General features: G+C 38.0%; 1 protein-coding gene across 1 annotated transcript; it reads left to right on the forward strand.

The window, feature by feature from the left end:
* The first annotated feature begins 313 nt into the window (after window positions 1-313).
* Window positions 314-20492, forward strand: RPE65 (retinoid isomerohydrolase RPE65). Its single transcript, XM_055586925.1, has 14 exons — window positions 314-324; window positions 1474-1556; window positions 2759-2909; window positions 4378-4485; window positions 4589-4730; window positions 9256-9403; window positions 10790-10871; window positions 11110-11242; window positions 11347-11486; window positions 12168-12297; window positions 18515-18629; window positions 18728-18822; window positions 18933-19044; window positions 20341-20492. Exons 1-14 carry the CDS (start codon window positions 314-316, stop codon window positions 20490-20492), a joined length of 1602 nt encoding a protein of 533 aa, XP_055442900.1.
* The last annotated feature ends 449 nt before the right edge of the window (window positions 20493-20941 follow it).

Below are 20941 nucleotides of genomic sequence, written 5' to 3' on the forward strand. Positions count from 1 at the left end.
TAGCCACTACCACACAACTCCTTTCTTTCTAATCCACTTCTTGTTCTCTTTGGGAAGGATTGAGGTCTCTGGAAGATGGCCAAAAAACAATTAAGCGAGCAGCCAGCCCAAATTAATGCTCAAGTATCAGGAGTATCTGAGTGCTGAAAGCCACTTCTGTTTTCCCTCTCTCAGCTGAGGAGGGTGGGAACAGGTTCCCAAAGCCATCGCTCCTTTCAGGGGGATTTAGAAGGCATATAAAGGCCCCTGGCTGAGGACTTGCTTCCTCACTCCACAGTTGGTGCCAGAACTCTCAATCCTCTACTGAGAGAAAATGTCCAGCCAGTAAGTATCTCTGGGAGATTTTTTTTATTAATGCCTTAGTGTGTTGATGGTAAATGAGCTATTTCAAGAACTCCTAAAGACAACTGATGATCCATTTAAGGAAAGCCTTGGGTCTTGGTGGGAGAGTTTGTTTCCTCCTATATACATATTGAAGCAAATATCTAGAAGTCAGATCTAAGTTACAGTGGGATTTTTATGGCTTGGAATGGTCCTTGGAAGCAGTAGTGAGCATGAAGATTCAATGAGGCAGACCTGGGTTCCACTTCTTGTCCAGTCATTTCCTAACTGTGTTATCTTAGGCAAATTACTTTTTAAAGTCTAGGCTTTTCCATATATAGGATAAGTAGTACTTACCTCATTTTGGTGCTGTGATATTTAAATGAATGAAGAGCATATAAATTCCTTTTGATGGTATGTGGCACATAGTAAATGCTTAATAAAAGATAACTGCCTAAATTAGGCAGTCTTGTCAGAGCTCTCACTCTAAGAAGTTATATAATGAGCCAAAGTGAGAAGGAAGAACATTAAAAATATATATATGTATATATGACCTAAATATTCTTGTCTGACTACTTTTAAAATGTAGTGAAGCTCTTGGAGATTGGTGACAAAATAAGACAGTGGGAAGAGATGATATAATATGCATGAATAGCAAAGGATGAGGTATTGACCCCAAAACCTGCGGTCTCCCAGTTCATAAGAGGGAGAGGAATGTGACTGTCTGGGAGTCAAAAGAATGAATAATGCAGTAAGCTAAGGGTACTGACATGGTAGGATAATTCTGTGAGAAGGACTTGGTCAGGAAGAGAAGTGACAATGATAATGGGATTTGTTGACTCGTCCTCAGAAATATGGGAAAACTGCAGAAGGCAAGTCAACTGTAATGTTAAAAGGGAGGTCATTTTCCTTGTCATCAAAGGAGAAAAACTAACCTGGGCCCCTTTGCCAACGTGATACATTCTGCCACCTTTCCCCGGTTTCTACCACCACCACATCTCCTCCCAAAACACTGTACTCCCAGCTCCGGCTAGACTGGCAGTACACACCAGCATTGAGTAGAGGACATCTTTTCTCCTGGAGCTCTGCCTCTGTCTCCATGGACTCCCTGAGATTCCACATGAACTTCTTCCTCATATTCCACCATTTCAGAGTTGAACATCCAGCTGGTGGTTACAAGAAACTGTTTGAAACTGTGGAGGAACTATCCTCACCGCTCACAGCCCATGTTACAGGTTGGTCTCAGCTTTCTTGAAGCCATCTTCTCTTTTTTGTCGAGAAAGCCATCTCTCTTTGCTGTCTCCTTATTCATTGGCATCTCTCAGCATAGGTACCCCTGTGGGCTACAAATAGAGGAATCTGGAGATTTGGGCTTTTTATACCAAGAACCCATTTCCTCTTTTCTTTACTTTTCTAAAATATATATTTAAAAAATGCTACCTAACTGGAATTCCTTAACTACTGGAACTATACCTTTGTCTTCTTTAAACTGTCTCCTCCCAATTGCCTCTTCTGGAAAATAGAAAAGATGAACCCAATGCTCTTTCTCAACTAGATTCTGATGTTAACAGTCTAGATGCTAGCAATCAAATTAATGGTATGTCTTTTAGCTGAGCCATGTCTTCTTTTCAAATTTTTATCAGAAATATAAATCTGTATAAAGTGGACTGCTGAAACTGAGCTGTATGAAATAATACATTTCGGGTTGGAGAGTTGACAAGGATTAAACAAATACTGCCATATGCTATACTTTCAAAGGACCAAAGGGCACAACCTGTTTAGACTGAATGGCCTTAAAACCTTTATTGTGTGTCCCGCATTTTGCAGAGAAGGACACTGAGGGCCAGAGATAGCACACAGCAAATCCTGAACCAGAATTCAGGTCTCTGACAGCCCTGTGTACTTTCTGCTACAGCAAGGTGACCTTTATCTGGACAATAGCCATATTCTCAAAGGAATTTAGCTCTATATTTTAAAAGCCAGTATCCTATTTTTTCACAGAAATGGTTTGTTCTATCGACACATCTTTTTTTTAGTATCTTGATCTCTACTTCTAATCCATCCCTCCTGTATCAAGAAATTTGAAATTTTTTCTTAAAAGTAAGATGGTAAAAATGCAAATGTATTGGTAGCTGGGAAAATCTGTTAGATGGAGAATCCCTTTCCATTCCAGATGTTATTCCGTGTCTCCTTCCAACCTTTTGTTTAAACTCAGAGATGCTGCCACATTTCCCACCATTGGTCCCCTAGAAAAAAGAGAGTCAGCCAGCAGGCATTTCCTGAGAGCTACCCCACATGAAAGCTGGGGATGGAAATCACTGCCAGCTTTAGAAGTAAAAGACTGCCCATCCAGATGGCTTATATAATCACTGCTCCTTACCAGGGGTGAGAAGAGCAAGTATAAGAAACAAGATTCTGTGTCTCGCTTTCTTCACAGGCAGGATCCCCCTCTGGCTAACCGGCAGTCTCCTTCGATGTGGGCCAGGACTCTTTGAGGTTGGATCGGAACCATTTTACCACCTGTTTGATGGGCAAGCCCTCCTGCACAAGTTTGACTTTAAAGAAGGACATGTCACATACCACAGAAGGTAAAGAACACTAGGTTCCACTCCCCTTCCTAGGGTTGGGGCCTAGCTCAGCTCCTCCTTGCATGTACTTTTTAACCTCCTGAACCCAAAAGGAGACTTTATACTCACCTCCACTCAGAATCCTCCTGGGCCATGAGTCTGCATGGACACCTGGGACCTATAGGACAGGATAAAGAAACAGCAAAGAACTAGGGCTTTGGGGTCTGACATGCCTGGCATCAAATCCTATATGCCCTAGATACCATTTGCCTAGGTGGGTGCCCTTTGGCAAGTTGTTAACTTCTATTTCTTTGTTTTGTCATCTATAAAAATGGGAGAAGTAAAAGAATTTACTTCAGAGTTTATTACAAGGATAAAATGAGAACACAGTGCTTAGTCCATCAGAAGCATTTAATAATAATAATAGTCATTTTATTATTATTAGACCATGTATTGCATGATTTCTTTCCTTTTTTATAATCATAAAGGCCAATGGGAAGGAGGGAGGGGGTGTCACAGAGCAGGCAAGGACCAAATATGTCATAATAATACCAGGAATAAGTTTTCTAAAAACAGGAGATGGTTGCTAAAAGGCTTGAGGCCCTAAGCCATCACTCCAACTTCATTACAAAGACTCATTAGCACCACAATAAATACTTTGTTTTATGTTTTAATATTCAGGCCTGTTAGTGGCTTTGTTGATCACCACAGATTTCAGGCATTCTGAAGAGACATCAAAAGCAAGAATAAATGGAGTCTTGAAGTAGTTGGGATAACTTGGACTGTTTTAGAAGAGAAACAGATCAGGTCAAGCAAAAATTTAGCTATGAAAGCTTATTTTGGAGGTCAGAGAAAGCCTTTATATGCCTTCTAAAGACCTTGGTACTTTTTCCTCTTCACAAAAGTACAAAATCAAATTTTAATTGGCTCTCCACATGAGAAACCCTAGGCAACGTATGCTCTCTAGTCTGGGATATGGTTGAGGAGGTCTGCCTGTGTAAGAGACTGTATTCAAAAATATCTACTTTTAAAAGTAGCAAAATAAAATTTTAAATTAAAGAAAAACACTAGAGGAATATAAGGAAGATTGAAGGAAATCTAATTCAGCACACCATGTTCTATACCTCCCTGCTCAGTGTAGGCTGGTGAGTCATAGGCCACAGGAAGTCAGAGGCCCAATTTGAACTATCCATGGGGCTGCATAGTATGATATGAAAAAGTCATATTTTCTGGCTCAGGCTATATATGCCAATCATTAGCTTCTCTGAGCCTTGATTTCCTCATCTGTCACTGTGAAGTTTATAGTTGAAGCTCATGACACATTGTCTCCTTCTCCTTCAGTCACCCCAAGAAAGTGACTTAACTCTTCATTCTTCATGTTGTGAATTTATGATTCTTGATAAGGGCACATGAATGACCTTCTATGCTCCCCAGGGACTACACTAATTCCCCTTCTCTGTGGCCTTTCCCATGTCTCAATGTCCTTCAGGTTCATCCGCACTGATGCTTACGTACGGGCAATGACTGAGAAAAGGATCGTCATAACAGAATTTGGCACCTGTGCTTTCCCAGATCCCTGCAAGAATATATTTTCCAGGTTTCTGAAACCCAACTGCATGTTATTAAAGACATTTTACATTAGCCATTTTTCTCTCATGGCTTGAAAGTTACTGGACTAAAAAATCCATTTGCTTCTATAGGTTTTTTTCTTACTTCCGAGGAGTGGAGGTTACTGACAATGCCCTTGTTAATATCTACCCAGTGGGGGAAGATTACTATGCCTGCACAGAGACCAACTTCATTACAAAGATTAATCCTGAGACCTTGGAAACAATTAAGCAGGTAGGACACAGTGCTCAAAAGATATTGCTTAGGAATTTAGAATTTGTACTTTAGAATTAAGTACACTGTACATTTTGTTTGGAAGAATATGAGAGCCAGATAGATTAAGTTTCAAATCCCTGCTTTGTCATCAACTACTAGCTATGTGACATAAGGCAGACTTTTCTTCTCATCTGTGAAATTTTAAATATTTATTGTGTTAATTAGAGGAAAACTGTATAAAATGCCTAACATATTTATTGGTGACACAAGTATTAAGTCCCTTCCATGTACCAGAATGTATGCTAGATGCAAAAGATACACCAGTGAGTAAGACAACACGGTCCCTGCTCTTCGTGGTTTTTATAGGCTAGCATGAAACTGGCACATTTAATATTGAAAAGATTAAATTCATGGTTCTAAGAAAGTGTGTTGCATCAATTTTACACCTTCTTATAGAACTTCTTGTTAGAAATAAAAGCCATACCTTAAATGAAAAAGCATAAAGAAAGACATGAGCAATATTAGAAAGTGATAAATTTTGCTGAGATATGAGGCAGTCTCAGTGCAGCATTCAGTAAGACAGATCTACATTTTCAACCAATGTTTATTAAGTTGCAGCTGTTTTCTTTTTTTTTTTTTTTGCTTTGTGAATTTATTTTTTAATTAATTTATTTTATTTTTAATATAAATTTATTTATTTTAATTGGAGGCTAATTACTTTACAATATTGTATTGGTTTTGCCATCCATCAACATGAATCTGCCACGGGTGTACACATGTTCCCCATCCTGAACCCCCCTCATACCTCCCTCCCAATACCATCCCTCTGGGTCATCCCAGTGTTTTCAAGGCATCATTCTTGCTTTCAGAACACTTAACATCTAGGTGGAGAAATCAATTAATATATTACTTAACTATAATAGAACACAGAATATAGTAAGTCCTTTCACAGAAGGAAACCTTCTATGGAAGTGCATATAAAGATTACTTCTAGCAGTGTTGAGGTGTGTGAAGTGGGGCAGATCAAGGAAGATTTAAAAGTATCGTATTTGAGTTAGAAATTAGAGGGAAGGCAAAACTTCGTTGAATTTGGGAAAAGAGCATTTCAGATATAAGAAGTACCATGACCAAATGAATACAGGTGGGAAACTGGAGAATAAAGAATAATTTTTTTTGGCTAGAATTGCAGTATTTCTCAATGGAGGTGGCATTGGCATTGGGCCGGTGGCACTTCATCATTATGGGGACTTCTCACCTATTGAAGAGGTTTGACATCCCTGGTCTCACCCACTAAACACCAGACATGTCCTCAATCATTGCACAAACCCCAAATGCTCCCCAACATTTCCACTTCCCCACTAGGGGACAATAGCACTTTTGGTGCAAACTAGTGTTCAGAGCATGCCATGTCAAGGGTAGAGTGAAACCAGAAGTTTGAATAATTGACAAAAATTTTGAATAAGTTGTTTGGTTGATGGTAAACTACTGAAAGTTTTTGTTCAGAGAAGTGGTATAAGCAAAGCTTTAGGTTATTTAATCTGGAAGCTATGCATAAGCTGAATGGGAGGGCAAAAGAACTAGAAGACCAGTTGGTGGAACCGAAGACCAAAAGGAGAAACTGAGTGTAATAGGAATAGAAAGGAAAGTAGTCACAACACTGGGTCTCAATACTACAGGCTGATTTATAATCCCACAGACTGTTTACTAAGGTTTGACATATTCTCAGCAGCTTTTTCTTGGTTTAGATGTATGTTTGTAACCACATATGAGTGTGTGTGTAGATCATTTACAGAAGTTCTGAAACTAAGTTTCTAAACTACTCACTTGACTTTGACAGTGTATCAGATTGCCATGGTAATTTAATTGGAAGTGTGAAGTTCATGGTATGGCTCCAGAATAGACTTTATTAGGAGTCAGGTTTCATTGTGAGCAGCACTATACCCTAACTTCATATAAAAATGTAGTTTTAAAAATTTGAGGGTTTTTTTGTTTGTTTATTTGTTTACCATGACTGAAATAGCCTGCTAACAAGTACCTTTGCTTCCAGACTGATTCCCTTAAATACAGCTTCCTTAATTCAGTAGAAGCAATTTTTTTCTAAAATGCAAGTATAAATGTGCTATTCCATCTAGTGCACCCACAGTTTCCAAGATAAAGTTAAAACACAGACCTTTGTGGCTGGCCCACTTTTATTTCTCCTTCTCCATGTGTGCTCCTCACCACAGCCATCTAGACTTCCCCAAGCAGCATTCACTATTTACAACTCTATGCCTTTACAGTAAGGTTCCTGCTTCCTGGAACACATTGTTATCCTGCATCTGACTGACTTTTATTCATCTTTCAACATGAGTTGGAGTCATTGCCCTTGGGAAGCCCTACCTAATCTCCCAGTTTGGGTTAAATGGCTTTTCTTTACAGATATGGTTTTGCACTTACTACACTTATTCCAGCTCATCGTTCTAGTGTTGTTGTTCAGTCACCCAGTCGTGTCTGACTCTTTACGACCCCATGGACTGCAGCATGCCAGGCCTCCCTGTCATCACCATCCCCTGGAGTTTGCCCAAGTTCATGTTCACTGCATCAGTGATGCTGTCCAGCCATCTCATCCTCTGACACCCTCTTCTGCCCTCAATCTTTCCCAGAATCAGGGACTTGTCCAATGAGTCATCTGTTCATGTCAGATAAGCAAAATACTGGAGCTTCAGCTTCAGCATCAGTCCTTCCAGTGAGTATTCAGGGTTGATCTCCCTTAAGATTGACTGGTTTGATCTCCTTGCTGTCCAAAGGACTTTCAGGAGTCTTCTCCAACACCACAGTTTGAAGGCATCAATTCTTTGGCATTCTGCCTTCTTTATGGTCCAGCTCTCACAACCGTATGTGACCACTGGGAAGACCATAGCCTTGACTATACGGACCTTTGTAAGCAGAATCACATTTCTGCTTTTCAACACACTGTCTAGGCCTGTCATCTCTTTCCTGCCATGAAGCAATTGTCTTCTGATTTCATGGCTGTAGTCACGGTCTGCAGTGATTTTGGAGCCCAAGAAGAAGAAATCCGTCACTATTTCCACCTTTTCCCCTTCTATTTGCCATGCAGTAATGGGGCCAGATGCCATGATCTTAGTTTTTTTTAATATTTAGTCTTAAGTTGGCTCTTTCACTCTCCTCCTTCACCCTCATCAACAGGCTTTCTAGTCCCTCTTTGCTTTCCGCCATTATAGTGGTATCATCCACATATCTGAGGTTGTTGATGTTTCTCCCACCTATCTTAATTCCGGCTTGTAACTTATCAGCCTGGTATTTCTCATGATATACTCAGCATATAGGGTGACAGCAGACAGCCCTGCTGTACTCCTTTCTCAGTCTTGAACCAATCAGTTGTCTAGTACAGTGCTGTCAATGGAACTTTCTACAACATTTCTATATCTACATTGTCCAAGTGCTGTTGAGTACATGGATGTGGCTAATGTGACTGAGGAACTGAATTTGAAGTTCTATCTAATTATGATTAACTTACATTTAAATTGCTACATGTGGCTACAGTATTGGATACTGCCAATCAATACTGAAATTTTCAAAAGTAAGGACTATCTCTGTTTTCCTAGACACTGACACAGCATCTGGCATATAATAGAAGCCCAATGAGTACTTGACAAATGACTGAATGAATGAATGTCTTGCCTAATATTTAAATGAGAGTGCTAAAAACTCCCTAAGCTTTAAAACATATTCTCTTAATCAAAGAGAAAGAACTTTGATTAGACAAATATATAATCATGGATTATTTATTCAATAAATCTTTACCGAGTAGGTCCCAAGCAGAAATTCTAGTGCTCTGCATCTTTTGACAAGTCACTTGACCTCTATGACTCCTCAAGTTCTCCTTATGTAAACTGAGAGATTTGTGATAGATTTATGGTTTTGAATTTTTTATGAGAATCCAAATTCAACTAAAGTACTGAATCCTGTCTTCAGAAGTTTCCATTAATTCCAGGAATTCATGGTTTCCCTGAAGTCTATTTAGGTTAAGACTTTCTATACTAGAATTCTGAGGTTTATTTCAGTTCCAAATTCATCTACATGTAAGACACTGGATTTGGTATTTAGGTTGTATCATATAAAATTTGTATTTTTGTAAAATGAAAATTAATAACTATCAACATGCAGTTCAATGTAATTTAATAAGGAAAATGTAAAGACGTTTCAGGATTAAAATTTATCACTGTTTGAGGACAGCTTGTATATACAAAAGGAAAATAACCAACCAGAGCAATGCATGGTCTACATCAACAGAAGAACACAGTCAGAGAGAACTTAAAGATTTCAAAGGCATGAAGGGTCAATGTGGGGGTCAGAGAAGAGCTCTGCACTAAAGTTGGAACTTCCACAGGTTTGAAATAAAGTAGGACCCCAGAGAGATAGAAGGAAGAGAAAGTGCACTTGGGGTGAAGGTGCAGATGGTCGTGGTGAGGTCAGACTGAGGGACCAAAGATGCAATACAGTTTTTCTCTTAACATGGGTGATATCTCTTTTCTTTCCATAGGTTGACCTTTGCAACTATGTCTCAGTCAATGGAGCCACTGCTCACCCCCACATTGAAAATGATGGGACTGTTTACAACATTGGTAATTGCTTTGGGAAAAATTTTTCAATTGCCTACAATATTGTAAAGATCCCACCACTACAAGCAGGTCAGTTTACCACTTTGACTCTTCTTAAAACAAGTATCTATAATGTGAGAAAATTACTGGAAATACAAGATGTCAGATCAGAAATATGAGGACTGCACTATATGGACTGTTAAATTACTTTCAGATTTTCAGAAAACTATCCTCATCCTCACCCTACAAGGGAACAAATACCTAATAGCACCATAGTAGGAAATAACAAATTGAAAATACAAAAAGCATATGGCCATGTTCTGTTCTACAGTGTTTCAAAGATATAGTGTATATGTGACTTTGATCATATAAAATTTAGATTCAAATCAAGCAAATAGTTATTGAGCACTTATCCATGTGCCAGACAAAATTAAGTTTTTAAACAAACATATGTATGTATATGAAAGTGTATTTAGTATTTTATATGTATTTAATTCCCAAACAAAACCTTTTAACTCATATATAGACTGTAGAGAAAGAATGCTAAAACAGAAGAGAGTACTCTTTAGAATTCTACATTCATCCTCCATTCATTGTCAGAAATTTGATATTGATCTTGTTAATAGAATTATTTGAGTATATATGGATTTTTATTTAGTTTTGCTTAGTATAATTTATGAAGTTTAGATCCTGGACCAGCAGCATCACCTGGAAACCTGTTAGAAATACAAATCTCAAGACCCACCTAAGGTAGACTGAATGAGTAACTCTGAGGGTGGGCCCATGCTCAGAATTTTCAGAAACTCTTTATTTATTTCTGGTGTACACTAAGGTTTAAAGACACTGCCTTAGTAGCAAATAAACTTTAATGTGCTTAAGAATTATTGTATAGGGCTATTGACACAAAAAGGGCTTCCCAGGTGGTGCTAGTGGTATATGCCAATGCAGGAGACATAAGAGACACGGGTTCGATCCCTGGGTCTGACAACCCACTCCAGTATTATTGCCTGGATAATCCCATGGACAGAGGAGCTTTATGGGCTACAGTCCATAGGGCTGCACAGAATCAGACATGACTGAAGGGACTTAGCACCCACAAACAACAAAACCACATATTCCATAACTTTACAGCTAATTTAAGAGATTGTAAAAGTCACTTTGACCATACTAAAGTTTTGCCTTACTCCCTTGACTTAGAACCCACCTCCAGTTAGTAAGATGTGACTCCACTATACTCTATCTACCACACACTGTTTGAGTGCACTTTCCAAATCTGCTGCTATTTGGATTTTCCTGGGTGATTGCAGCTCCACATGAAATTTCCCTCAGAAATGCCAGTGACTGCGAAAATGGAAATAAACTCTTTAAAAAATCAAGATCTGGAAATGTATTTCTTTGCTCGCATAAGCTGTTCTAAATGCTTTGTATTTAAAAAAAGAGGCTGTTCCACAGCCTTTTAAAACCACTTTATTTCAGACAAGGAAGATCCAATAAGCAAGTCAGAGGTCGTTGTACAATTCCCCTGCAGTGACCGATTCAAGCCATCTTACGTCCATAGGTAACTCGAAGGCCTGCTATGAATCTTCAGGAAAATTCAAGTTTAAAGATCTGCTTTGCCTACCTTTGATACCAGTCCTGATCATGACATTTTCTTGCAGAAACCTAAATTTAAATGTAATTAATTTCATGTAGGCACTGTTGATTCATATAACTGAGCATACCTCATGTGTACATATTTCTCTGTGGTTTGAGCATCAACCCTTCCCACTCACAAGTTTATTTCTGTTTCTGAACAGTTTTGGTTTGACTCCCAACTATATTGTTTTTGTGGAGACACCAGTCAAAATTAATCTGTTCAAGTTTCTTTCTTCATGGAGTCTTTGGGGAGCCAATTACATGGATTGTTTTGAGTCCAATGAAACCATGGGGGTAAGTCTTACATTTATTTGTCAGGTTTATGATTCCAAAGAATATGTGTTTCATAATGCATACTTTTTTTCTTTTTAAATGCATCAAAATATTCTCACTTTTAGGTTTGGCTTCATATTGCTGACAAAAAAAGAAAAAAGTATATCAATAATAAATACAGGACCTCTCCTTTTAACCTCTTTCATCACATCAATACCTATGAAGACCATGAGTTTCTGATTGTGGATCTCTGTTGCTGGAAAGGGTAAGACAGCACATTGAATGAATAAATGTTACATCTCCAGTTGCTCCTGGAAATCAGGTTTGTTTTTTTGTGTTTTTTTTTTCAGAGATACTGCTTTCAACATTTAATCTGAATTATATCTTTTAAAAGTATGCTTAAGTCACAAAATATGATTGAAAAAGCTGTAGGGAGTTTAGGTAATCAGAAACACTAACTGAACCTCACAACCATGGTTAATGATTGAAAAGTGCTCAGGTCCATGAAATAGACCTAAAAATAAAAGATTCTATGACTTGATGAATGAACTTAAACTTAATTTCCCTCAAATTTAACAAGATCCTTTGAGGAGCCTTAAACTGCATCTACTCTGGGTTTGATTTTTTAAAAAAAAAGATAGACATGCTTTCTTCAGAACAGCAAGTCACTAAAAGAGACAGTAGCCCCTAAAGACACAGACAGAATGGTGATAGAGAAACAGAGCAGAAAGTTTCAAAGGCTGCTGTTATTTAAACATATCCATGAAGCAGGACTCTTTTCTCTACCCAGAGTGGGCAGAAGTGGCTCCAGTATACCTGAGTCTTTAGGAGTTTCTAGATTGGAGACTAAAGAAGAGACAGGCATTTGTGCTTTTAAAAGACACGCATCATGTCTCTAAAATTATTTTAATTGTCTGTCCTCACATTTGACTTCTTATTTTTGCAGATTTGAATTTGTTTATAATTATTTATATTTAGCCAATTTACGTGAGAACTGGGAAGAGGTGAAAAAAAATGCCAGAAAGGCTCCTCAGCCTGAAGTTAGGAGATACGTACTTCCTTTGAATATTGACAAGGTAAACACCCTCTACATAGATTTCAGATATAACGAGAATGTTTCATCTTCCTCAGGATTTTTTCTCCTGCCGTGTGTTTATACATAAAGGCTCAAAATTTCTGAACTGGAAGGGACTTTAAAAATTAGCAAATTCAATTCCCCTCATTTTATAAGTGAAACTGAAGCTCATGACTTAGCAAAATCCAGTTGTGACAGAGTCAAAGTGAAAACCAGTTTTCACTCTCAACCTGTTTTTCTTTTTTTTTCAAAATCCTTTTAAAACTGATTGCTAAAAAACAAACAATAAAAAACTGATTGCAATCCAACTGGTTAGAACATAAACAAAAACAGTGGGATAAGTGGGCGAAAATAACTTAAAACAATAGGTTGGTAATCTTTGAAGGCTTTTAGGCTAGGCTAAAAGGTTTGTGTTTTATTTGACTGGTGGTAGGGTATTAAGGATTTTGAATAGAAGAAAGACATATTCAGAGTTGGTGAACTGGGTATCAAGTGTACTGACTCTTCTAGTTGTCTCTCCTGCTAAATGTCCAGCCTCCCTGAGCAAGTCTCTCAATGAGCAAGTTACCCCAAAGTTCAGTTGCCCGCTCTGAAACCTAAATAAATGGGACTAAATAATAACTAGGTCATTTGCTGTTTCGATTTTCTAAAATAAGGCTGTGTCATGTGTAAGTAGTATTGGAAGTGAAGGAGAAAGATAGGGACCTGAGACTGGAGACAATTTAAATTACTCAGGTGCCAGAAAAGTGTAGTGGTAGTAGCAACAGAAAGACAAAAGTGAGCGTTCCTACAGCTAGAATTAAAAGGATCCTACATTTGACTGGATGGCAGAATGAATTAAGTCTTAGACATGCAAAACCCTATGTGTCTAGAGTGTTGATACCTTTGGAAATAGGAAATGCAATAGGCAGAGGAGATTTGGAGATAAACATAAACTGTAGAACTAGGAGGAAAGGGTAATTATGAGTAAAAGGGCTGACTTGAAGACAAACCCAGGTTGACCGGGGCTTCCAGCTTTCTAGTGTGTGATTTGGGGCAAGACATTTAGTCTTTTCACATCCCCTTTCTTTATCTGGACTTTCCTGGTGGCTCAGAATCTGCCTGCAATGCAGGAGACCCAAGTTCAACCCCTGGATTGGGAAAATACCCTGGAGAAGGAAATGGCTACCCACTCCATTATTCTTGCCTGGAGAATCCCATGGACAAAGGAGCCCAACAGGCTACGGTTCTTGAGGTCGCAAAAGAGTTGTACACAACTGAGTAACTAACACTTTTATTTCATTTTCTTTATCTATATCCACCATACAGGATTTTTGTGATCAATAAATGAGGTGATATATATCAATCTCTGAATATAGTCCCCCACATAAACTAAGTGTTAAATAATATTCATTATAATTCTCATCAACAACAAAGAAGAATGAACTTCTCTTGCTAACAATGTCTATCCTCATATATTTGATCATCATTTCAATGCCAATAACTATTAGCTCTTTTCTTCTAACCCTGCTTTGTGTCACAAGGACCTGCACTTCCACATGAAAGCCTACCAGATATCTTCATGAAGATGTTGTTGATCATCTAGAGCTAATAGTTATTGGCATTGAAATGATGATCAAATATATGAGGATAGACATTGCTAGCAGCAAAAGTTCATACTTTGGAGTATGTATTCTAAAAGAAACTTAAAAATTTGTTGATTTTAAAAAATGAGGAACTTGACAGCCAGAAAATATTGAAAGAAAAGATAGCCAAGCACATAAGTTGGGGAAACACCCATGTACAGAAAGTGGTAGGAAAAGAGGAATCATAAAAAGAAAGAAAAAAAAATAACTAAAGGGTCCTAGTTACAATTAAGAGAGGAAAATGCCACATTGACAAAGCAAGAGAGGGTTTCATTGATGTCCACTGCTACGTATAGGCAAGCTGGAAAAAATGAAGCTAAAAAAAGGAGCCAAAACCCAGATTTAGTGACCTCCTGGAGAATAGGGAGAGAGGCAGAAATCAGGTTTCAAACCACAGTGACAATGTGACAGCAATTACTATAGCCTGTACTTTTAAAGTTTGGCAATGAAGAGAAAACTAGATCATAAATTAGAGAAAGAAGAGATAAACAAATTGAAGGAAGGGCTAAGGAAGGGAAAGAGTATAAGATGACTAAAGCTTCAGGTTTAGTGATTGAAATAATGGTGATATTTTTAAATATATCTTTCTTATTTTTGAATAGGCAGTGCATTTAATTGGTCAGAAAATCAAAATGATCTAAAAAAGTTTGCACTGAAAGTGTCACTCCAACCTCTGTCTGCATCCATTCCATACCATTCCTCTTCACTTCTATGTGTAACTTTTAATGTCTTTCCTTTGCATTTGTTTGTTTATGAAAATATAAAAAAATACCAACATATAGAATTATTATTCCCACTTTTTACACAAAAAGTAACTTTATATATCCACATTTTTATTCCTTGCTTATTTTCATTTTAAAATATATATTGAAGATCTTACTTTCTTCAACCACACAGTGTTCTTTTTTACCAATATGCTGCAGTCCCTCACTGCTGAGCAACAGAGTCAGTTCCATTTTTTGACTGTAACAGATAATGTCACAAGGAATAACTTTGTATGTATGTTCTTTTATGTATATGCAGATACAGCAATAGGATACACTGTCAGACTTGAGTTTGCAGTATCAGAGGATAAACACATCTGTTTAAAAAAAAAAATAGTGAGAGGGAGAGTGAAAAGAAGGTGCTGGTTTGGAAAGCAAAGATGATGTTACGAATCTCTTACATTAAAAAGCCTGAATTTAATAATAGAAAAAATAAGATACAACAGAGTAAAATCATTAAAGTTACAGTCCCATAAGTAATGTGTTCAACATCAACATTTGAACTAATTTTTTTTTTCTTAATTCATACAGTGCTACAGATCATAAGGACTCACTATGTTGGATCAATTGTTATTTCCAGGTCTTCTATATGGAGACAGAGAAGGAGAGAAATATATAAAATTTTCTTTCTTTTGCCACCTTTAGGTAGTCATATATCAATATGTATATATACATACATGCTGCTCTCTGCTTCCCAACATCACCACAAAGAGCCTCGAGGTCACACTTCACGGAATCTTACAAGATCCATTCCTCACCTCCTCTCTTTTCCCAGTTCTGAAAATCTTTCACTATTTCCTTTTAGTTCATTGTACATCACCAGAAAAATTCCATCTATCCTCTGCTCAGAAGGTTCCTTCCATCTTATCTCTTTTACCAAAAAAATCTGACACTCTCTAGGACACTGGTCTCTTCAGCAGCAGTTTCCAGGGGTAGCAGTTTCTCCTCCAGCCCTTGTACCACTGGGCCTGGAGTTGGAACACTTGTTCCACTTTGCTGCTTCCAAACCACTGATCCTTCTGCCCACCCTTAAAATCTTTCAATTTCAAATCTCACTTCAACTAATTATATACCCAAGTGGTATGTGTACATTTATATATATATATATATATATATATATATATATATATATATATAAAACCCTTCATTATTGTTTTCACATACTAATCACCACTCCCTCTTCTTTTGGCTCAGTGTCACACTCCCCTCCCTGATCTACTTCTGACAATCAGTGATTTCAGTATACACATCTTGGATGATTCTTCCAACAGCCTGGCCTCAGTTCTTTGACATCTTCCACTGATCCATTCTGTCTTCCATTCTGACTCAGCCACTCACTTCCCAAGTCATATAATTGACCTTGCTATTACCTTTGACTGTGCTTCTATCATAACCTTGGTTCATATAGGACACATTCTGACTTACCTTTCAAGATTACCAACCCTATTACAATTCCCACCAGAACCTCCAATCTATTGAACCTGCTCACCATCTCTCACTCCTCTGAAGACTTATCTTACCTCCTTATTCAGGTAAAATTTCATGATCATTGTAATCACCCCCTTGAGTAGATCCTCATTTCTCTTGCCACTTTCTTACTTTATAGAATTTATTTGTCAAAGTCATAAATCTTAGTGAAATTCAACTCTCCACCCACTCCATGTGTGTACCTCTAAGGCTCAAATTAAGTGCTAAAAATACACAATTGTGTTAATTGGCCCATTTTTAAATATATGACCACAAACCTTACTGCAACATCTCCCAACTTCATTTTCCTAGTTAAGTATTTCACACCCTCCTCTCTCAAACTTCTAGCACATCCCACCTCCACACTCATACTCAATTAATGACTCTGTTTCCTCTTTTACTGAAACAAATGAAAGAAATCAGAAAAGAATGTAGACTCCTGCCACCACATCTACCCACCCACCAGCATCTGTACTCATACTGAATTATCCATCATCTTATTCAAAACTAGTCTTTCCCATCCTTCCTCACCAACTCCAGGACATTATTCTACAATTCTCCCACTCTGTCATATATTTTTCATTAACTCATGCTTATCATGCTGTTATTTTGCCTTCTTATAAAATCCTTCTCTTGACTCTTCTTGCCCCTTCATTTATCCCTTCTTTCCTGTCTTGTGGCCCCTTTAATGTTGGAGGGCACCAGGACTCAGCCCTTTGTCCTGCTTCTATTTGTACTTTCACTCCTTTGTAAAGACTCATGCCTTAAAGCAACCTGCACTTCTACTTCCAACTTTCCTCTTAACTCAAGATTCTTGTATGTTATTTGCCAATGCTGTCTTTATTTTGATGTTCAGTAAATATCTCAAGTTTAATAAGACAAAACTCAAACTTCTTCTCTTCCCCTACAAAAAAATTTATCCCACCTTCAGTAATCCCCATCTTTATTGTGACAACTCCAACTTTTAACTATTTGGGCCCAAAACCTTGGAGCCATCCTTGACTTCTCACTTAATTTCATGCCTGTTCCCTATCCAGTATCTTACCTATCAGGAAATCCTCTGCTCTGCCTTCCATTCCTCACTAACTTCAGTGCTACTAGCCCAGTCTGAACCATTGTTTTCTTTTGACTAGACTACTACAAGACAGACTGGTTTCCCTGATTTCACACCTGCATATCCCCTATTCTTAAAGGGATCTTGACAGAACAGCCAGACTGATTCTTTTAAAAATAAATGATAGCCTTGCAAACTCTTCTGCTCATCTCTTGCTCACAGGAAAAACCCAAGTCCTCACAATGACCCATCAGGCTCTAACCAGTCTGACCCCATTATACCCCTCTACCTTCCTCTCCTGTGTTCTCCCCCCAGCTCAGCACAGCCAACCTGGTCTCCTTAATGCTCTTCAACCACACTTGACAACACTCCTGCCTCACGCCTTTGCAATTTGTTCTCTCTGCTTAAATGCTCTTCCCCAGATACCTACATTGCTTCCTTCATCTCATACAAGTTTTACCCCAAATATCACCTTATCAATGAAGCCCACCCTGACTACCTACTAAAATTATAAATCACTTACCTGTCACACTTCTGATCCCCCATACTCTGCTCTGTTTTTCTCTCCACATTCATGATAAACTAAACACTTTATCTATATTTATAGTTTTCCAAATTAGAATGTAAACTTCATAACAATAGGAACTCTGTTCTCTGAAATATCACAAGTGCCTAGAATAGAGTCTAGTACACACCATGTATTCGGGTATTTAATGCAAAACTAAATGCATATGTTCTTTGAAGAGCTCATGATATTCATTCCTTTCATAATATAATCTGAAAAATGATGTGGGGGAAATTTCGGTATCAAGAGATCTTAGAAAACATCAGGTCCAGTAGTTTTTTCATTTGTTTTCTTTTTTGACAACATAAGGATATGATATTTTCCCCAAAAAATCAAAATATAGCTAACTTTAAAGGAGATAAACATTGTATGGATACCTAGAGGTTGAAGTCTTTGTTACTGTGAAGCAAAATACTTCTTTTTCCAGAACCACATCCTCAGGGCCCTATATATTCTTTGAGGTCAGTCTCATTTCACAGATGAGAAGACTAAGGGCCTACAAGGTTATATTTCTTTTATATATCACTGACTTTCCCAGTGATACACAGTCAGTGACTGACATGGACATGGGCAGCTTTCCCAGTTGTGTTCTTGGTCTCGCCCTTCTAGAGTTTTCTGTACTGATTCTTCTACATGTTGACTTAAGAAATGAAGAACTCAGGAAACTAAACTTGGAAACTGTTCTCACAGCTGCTTGATTTTTATTCCTTGCTCACTGAGGTTTCTGTTATCCTCTTTCTTAGGCTGACACAGGCAAGAATTTAGTCACACTCCCCAACACAACTGCCACTGCAATTCTGTGCAGTGACGAGACCATCTGGCTGGAACCTGAGGTTCTCTTTTCAGGGCCTCGCCAAGGTGAGATGGTATAGGAAAAAACTTCACATGTGAGAGAACAAAATGTTCCACTCAGAGAGAGTAACTGAATTTTCCTAAGCGTGTATTTTATTTTGTAGCATTTGAGTTTCCTCAAATCAATTACCAGAAGTATGGTGGGAAACCTTACACATATGCATATGGACTTGGCTTGAATCACTTTGTTCCAGACAGGGTAATTAATCCCTCTTCCTAATATTCGAACAGTACTTTGAATCATATGTAAGTCAAGTAAAGCATATTGACTGACTAATTTATTGACTAATTTTTCTTTCTTATAAGCAGCTCTGTAAGCTGAACGTCAAAACTAAAGAAACCTGGGTATGGCAAGAACCTGATTCATACCCCTCAGAACCTATCTTTGTTTCTCACCCAGATGCCTTGGAGGAAGATGACGGTAATGAAAGTAATAGATGTGTCTGAACCCTCTCTTCTCATTGGAGTTCATATAGTTAATTCACTAGGAGAGGAGTTATGTTGATTATTTCCAAATGTTCAGAAATAATCCTTCCTGCTATTGAATAGGACAGCACTAAAAAATGTAAATGTGTTTGAAAATAAGTTTTATCTTATGGTCAGGTTTCATTAGGTACTGTTGGAAAAATGCTTAGAGCACCATCGGGTGTCACGATGGAATATCAGGATCTGCTCTAGATGGAGGCGAGAAGGAAGAAGGAGCAGCATGCTATCTAGGTTTTGCCTTTCCAGTCCAAATACATTTCTGAAAAGAAATAGGGTTCTAAGGAGAGAAACTGAATATTCTAACTGATCCAAGAGAATGAGGCTTTGAGATTCTGGTTCTAGTTTTTCTTTTTAGTAAGCTGAGGCTAAAAGGGGATCCAGAGCAACACTCTATAAAACAGCAATTCAGATACACTCAACTACAAAGCTGGGACAGCAGGGTAGGTGATACTCTCTGAGATTAAAATATGGGAGACCACAGAGAAATGAATAGAATAAAGAGTTTTAGAGCCATTTTACACTAAGTGATTTTACATTTGCAGTGCATCCAGTCAAAACTGCAAAAAGTTTGTTCCTATTTTGTTTGATGGAAGTAAGCATCCAAGCTAGGTCTTGGAAATTGTAGAAATAATGTACCTTACTGTTTTCAAAATCTTTGATATATGTTTCATTTGATTGTCACAACATTTTTTGCAGTAAGTAGAGCAGGTGTTAAATCTTATGACACAAATAAAAACACAGAAACATTCATTAAATAAGAATTCAATGAATATTTACTGTGTTCTAACCATTGTGGTAGGCTATCAGGATACAATGGTGGGCAAGAAGGACACTGTCACTCCCTTCCTGGAGCTTATAGTCTAGGGGACTTGAAAAATTTAACATCCCTCTCATGGTTGCCATGGGCTTTGTTGGTGACTCAGGCAGTAGAGAATCTGCCTGCAATGCAGGAGAGTACTCTTGCTTGGAGAATTCCATGGACAGAGGAACCTGGCTGCCTACAGTCCATGGGGTCACAAAGAGTCAGACACGATTGAGCAACTAACACTTTCACTTTCATGGTTGCCACACAGCCAGGTGGCAGAAGAGTCAAAACAAGCTATCAGGTCATCTGTTTTTCTTTATTTCTGAGTGTAATGTCTCCTGTATTATTTCAATGATATTTAATCTATGGCTCTGGGCTTTTTTTTTTTTTTAATTCAACACTGCCTTATTAACTTCTCATTAACAGGTGTAGTTCTGAGTGTGGTGGTGAGCCCTGGGGCAGGACAAAAGCCTGCTTATCTTCTGATTCTGAATGCCAAGGACTTGAGTGAAGTTGCCAGGGCTGAAGTGGAGATTAACATCCCCGTCACCTTTCATGGACTGTTCAAAAAATCCTGAGCACATTCTAGCATGACATGTTTCTGGTGACAAAACACAGAGAAACGTAGTTAGGTCTGCAATCAAATTCTGTTTAGCTTTAGCCTGCTGTCTGTAAGGGTTTTAACTTGCAGATGCACACCGTTTTGCAGTATTTTACAGAAAGCACAGAGTTGAGTAAGGAATTCCTTTTAAAAAAGTGCTTATTAGGTAATCGTACTTTGTGAGACAGGCACATCATAACTAAAAACTCTTTATATTTACAATCAAATAGAAAATGAATGTGAATTTATTAAACTGTTTTTCATTCCTATCATAAAAGTGTATTTTAGGCACCTATCTGCTCCTATTACTTTTTAACATTTAAAAGCCAAAGTCCTCTACAGCTGATATGTATATAGCTTTGCTGTGTCAAGGCAGCATCTTGGAAAAAGGCTTAGTTACTAAATGTCAAATCAAACTTCTTCTCA

Source organism: Bubalus kerabau, chromosome 6, assembly GCF_029407905.1.
Source record: "Bubalus kerabau isolate K-KA32 ecotype Philippines breed swamp buffalo chromosome 6, PCC_UOA_SB_1v2, whole genome shotgun sequence".
Classification (NCBI taxonomy): Eukaryota; Metazoa; Chordata; class Mammalia; order Artiodactyla; family Bovidae; genus Bubalus; species Bubalus kerabau.

Coding starts and splice junctions, on each gene's coding strand:
- RPE65 (XM_055586925.1), top strand. Junction 9,404..10,789: donor GATCCCACCACTACAAGCAG/GTCAGTTTACCA, acceptor ACTTTATTTCAG/ACAAGGAAGATCCAATAAGC. Junction 10,872..11,109: donor AAGCCATCTTACGTCCATAG/GTAACTCGAAGG, acceptor GTTTCTGAACAG/TTTTGGTTTGACTCCCAACT.